Raw genomic sequence first — 4,303 nt, 5'->3', positions numbered from 1 at the left:
TGTGCATCAAGCTGTTGGTTATCATTTTAGATTAAAACAACAAAAACCTTGATCTTGTAGTACAGGTTTACTCTAAGGTTTTGTACATAGTTTCAATAAAGAACATAGACAGCTGCACATCAGTCATGCTAACTGAGAACAGAAGATGCCCGGAGAGCAAAGCAAGAAGGAATGATTCCGAAACGATTTCTGTCTTTGGAATTCGGTGCATTCAGAGAATAATAATTAAAACAAATATAATAACCTTACTGTGTTTATTTTCAGCTTTTATTATTATCTTAATTATATACTAGGCACTATTTTAGGTGCTTTACATATATCAACTCAGAATCCTGACAACGGATCTATGAGGTAGGCACTGTTAAGATCCACATTGCACAGGTGATAAAACTGAGGCACAGAAAGTTTAAGTCAGATTAGGGATCCAGAAGCATATGTTCAGGTCAGACACATGTTACTCTATTCCCTCATCTTCTAGCAGATCCCTGTCTTTGTATTTCTCTGTGGTAGAGAAGGAAAAGTTCTCAGATCATCACTGAACAGATTATGGAGTAAAGTGGCATGGTGTTGTCAGCATGACTTCTGGCCAGCAGGAGCTGCAAGGCTTGGTGTAATGTCAGAAGATTGGAGGAGCAGGGTCCAGGGAGAACGAAGCCAGACAGCATTTGTGTGGAGCCCTAGATAAATGTCAGCTTGGCAGTGGCTTTGAAGTGAGACAGTTCATCGGGGAAAATTCCTCTAAAATATAGATTTACCTATATTCCTCTAAAAGGCTGGACTTACCTAACTGCTTCACATACACTCCCTTTCTCCCTTTAAGCCTCTCTCAGCAGCTTTTGACATCCTCCCGCTGTTTCTCAGGAGAATGATTAGTTGTCATTTAATAAATATGGGTCTTATGCCGTTCGCCCTGTGACATGCTGTGAGAGGCCACGCATGAGCGGGGCAGGTGGACTGCAAGTCAGTACCCAGAAGTGCTGTGAGGGGCAACTAGATCTTTCCCCTGCCAGGCTGTCTTTCTCTGTCCTCCACCTCTGCACCTTTGTGCTCTCACTTCGTCATCTTTCATCCTGATGGGAATTCTGAGAAGAGAAGATCCTAACAGTGGTGCTGGGAGAAGGTGACATGAAGACATGAAGGCAGCCCCTTCCCCCATTCCTTACCTAAAATTACTAAACTATTTTCTGGCAATTAGCAAGGACTCAAGGTCTTCCTTTCCTACCCAGTAAGAGGTGGACAGTGAACTTCAAGGCTGGCGGGGACTTTGCCAGCCATCCAGTCCACCCAGCCCTTAGTCTCATAAAGGTGATGATGCTGCCTGGGGAAGGGAGGGTGTGTGCCAGGCTGTGGTCACTCAGTGACAGGGCCATGGCTCAAATGCTAGTCTCCTGACACAGCAGCAGAGTTCTGTCCATACATCTCCCTGTCCCTCTACCAGCCTCCTCATCAGGATGGATCACGAGCCCCAGTCAGCTCCCTTCCTTTTGGTTTCACAGCCCAGAAACAAAGACTTGCCTTTGGATGACAGTGGCATGGTCATACCCAGTGACACGGACTTCCTGGACACGTGGGAGGTAAGCCGAGTCATGGCTTCTGGCCGCGCCATGCCTGTGCTGGAGCTCCAAACTGGAGGTGGTGAGACCTGGAGCCACTTGTGCTCAGAGACACCTGTTTGTCCACTCGAGACACAGCGTTTGTAGCTGGAATTAGGAATGAGTACCTGAAGAACTCAGAGACCTCCCGTGACTTTCTCATTGGCTTTAGTTCAGTACAAGGCAGCTCTGAATTATTATTGTAGCAATAGCTAACACAGACTTCCCTTTTCTTCTCAAATGTTTACTTCTTGATTTAAGAAATCACATATTCATTTCAGGAAATATGGAAGAGAGTAAAAAGAAAATTAAATATCCATTTTCCCATTACCCATGGTAACCACTATTAACATTTTGTAGTTCCTTTTAGTTCTCTTTTAAGCATTTTAGAACAATGATGCTGGCAGGGTGGTGAAGTCGAGTTAGGGTAGTGGGAGAAGCGTGAAGGGAGGGTTACCAGGTTTCAAGCCTGTTTCCAGGGTCCAGGTGGAAAGTGGGGAGGGGTGGATGTGTGTCTTGTGGAAGTAGAGCCATAGACTGGCATCAGACCAGGACAGCAAGATGCCCTGAGGATCTGGGCTCCAGCACAGCCGAGTGAGTGTGTGCAGCCTCAGTAGCAGGTGTGAGGGCAGAGCACGGCCTGCGTGTGGCCCAGGAAAAAAGCAAATTCAAACTTGAATTTGCTGAGTTTGGGGCTGAGCTTGAAGGCTGAGGCTGGGACAGTGAGAGGGAGACCACAGAAGGGAGGTGGCCCTGGGCTAGGCTCCACCTCCTCTCCTCCCACAAATCAGGGAAACCCAAACACTAACCAAGGGTCAGAGCACCTTAGACCCTTTCTGTCACACCGTGTTGCCTCTCCTGAAGGTTTTGCTGTAAACTCTAGATTGTTTGTGTAGCACGAGTGTGGTTCTGGCGATTGTTGCAGAGCTGAGGCAGTGACAGTGCACATGGGTGGACTGGTCACTGGCCCGGTGACCACTCAGCTCCTACTGCTGCCTCTGGCACAAGACCAGGCTCTTTCTGAAGCAGAGGGAGAGGCCGGCAGCCTGGTTAGTGAACAGCTCAGAGCTTCAGGTTGCTGTACCCTCGAGTTCCTTAATGATGAGGGAGGGATAGGAGGACGGCCGGCAGCCTGGTTAGTGAACAGCTCAGAGCTTCAGGTTGCTGTACCCTCGAGTTCCTTAGAATGTTTAATGATGAGGGAGGGATAGGAGGATAATGACACAACATTGTGCTTAAGGAGATTACTATCAAGGGGAAAGAAAGGAGAACAAGTAGCAATGGACATACTTGCCAAACTCCACATCAACAAAGATTCAGAGCTGTAACAGTAATCACAGGCAACGTGTTGAGTGTTTGCTAGAAGGAGAACAAGTAGCAATGGACATACTTGCCAAACTCCACATCAACAAAGATTCAGAGCTGGCAATCACAGGCAACGTGTTGAGTGTTTGCTAGATCCCAGCCTCAGATAAATGCTTTTTGTGCATGCCTTCACAGAACCCTTACGACAGCCCCATTACATCAACAGGATAGCTCCTGTTTTGCAGATGAAGGACCTGAAACTTAGAGAGGTCATATAACTTGCCTGGTATCCCTCAGTTGTTAGGAGGAGGCACTGGCACTAGACCATGAATGCAGAAATGCTTCTGAAACTTCAAGTATGATATTTAAAAATATTGGGTGAAGCCAGTTTTAGAATACTGTGCAAGTTGCTGAGAGACATGTATTATCAGTGGAGCAGACAGAGCCCATACACGCAGTAGAGTTCTTTGTTTTCTTTTAGGCTATGGAGGACCTGGTGATCACAGCGCTGGTGAAAGCCATCAGGGTGTCCAACTTCAACCACGAACAGCTTGAGAGGCTTCTGAATAAACCTGATTTGAGGTTCAGGCCAATAACTAACCAGGTGAGCTGGTAGAAGTTTAACTGTAGAAGTTTAACCAGGGGTTCATCCAGTGTCATTGGCTTTCCAGCTGCTACCTCCATGTGGCTTTCCTGGAAATGGGAGGATGGGTGAAGCAAAAAACAGGCATTTTTCTCCAGTTGCTGTAAAAATTGTAACTTACAGAAACAGGTAGGCAAGTGACAAGGTGAGTAGGCAAGTGGCTTCTTCAAGGCTTGCCTGGGTGGGCAGTGCTGCTGGCAGGCTGAGTGGGAGCTGGAGCTTGGTCCTCCATGTGCAGTTACAGGCAGGTCCCCGGGTATGTTCAGAAATGGTCAGGGTCCTGCCAGGCCCCTACACCCTCAGTAGAGGAAGGTACACTTTCCCTCTGCTCCTCCAGTTCATGCAGACTGACAGCACAAAAGGGGTGGATGACTGAATTCCTTCCCAGAAGACTTGCAGAGTGCTGGAGCTCTTCTGTCAACACAAGGGAAAGACTCATGTGGAAGGACAGTGGTATTTTCTAGACTGACCAACTGGCTTCATGTGTCCAAAGAGCAGTTTGCAGTACTTTGTTTTACTCAAACTTTTAACTAAAGTGTAATATACATATACAGGAAATTGCACATGTGAGAATGGAGCATGACAAATTCTCATGAGCTGGGCATGCTCTGGGATACATGGAGCAGGAGCAGACCCAGCCATAGCAGCCAGGATGCTTCCTCCTCAGGCCCCTGCCCAGGGTAGCCCTGATCTGATTTCTAGCAGCATGGATTAGCTTTTGAACTTTATGTAGATAAAGTAGTAAAGCATTATAAAGTCTTTT

At 47.0% G+C, this 4,303-nt stretch overlaps 1 protein-coding gene across 1 annotated transcript in view; it reads left to right on the top strand.

The window, feature by feature from the left end:
- The window catches only part of LOC103607547, a 56,587-nt gene that overhangs the window by 14,690 nt on the left and 37,594 nt on the right, over nucleotides 1-4,303 (top strand). Inside the window, 2 exon segments of the mRNA XM_008592038.1 lie at nucleotides 1,497-1,574; nucleotides 3,379-3,501. Coding sequence (XP_008590260.1) covers nucleotides 1,497-1,574; nucleotides 3,379-3,501 — 201 coding nt within the window.

This window comes from Galeopterus variegatus, unplaced genomic scaffold (assembly GCF_000696425.1).
Source record: "Galeopterus variegatus unplaced genomic scaffold, G_variegatus-3.0.2 Scaffold7524, whole genome shotgun sequence".
Taxonomy (NCBI): domain Eukaryota; kingdom Metazoa; phylum Chordata; class Mammalia; order Dermoptera; family Cynocephalidae; genus Galeopterus; species Galeopterus variegatus.
This window is presented reverse-complemented; position numbering and strand designations above follow the sequence as displayed.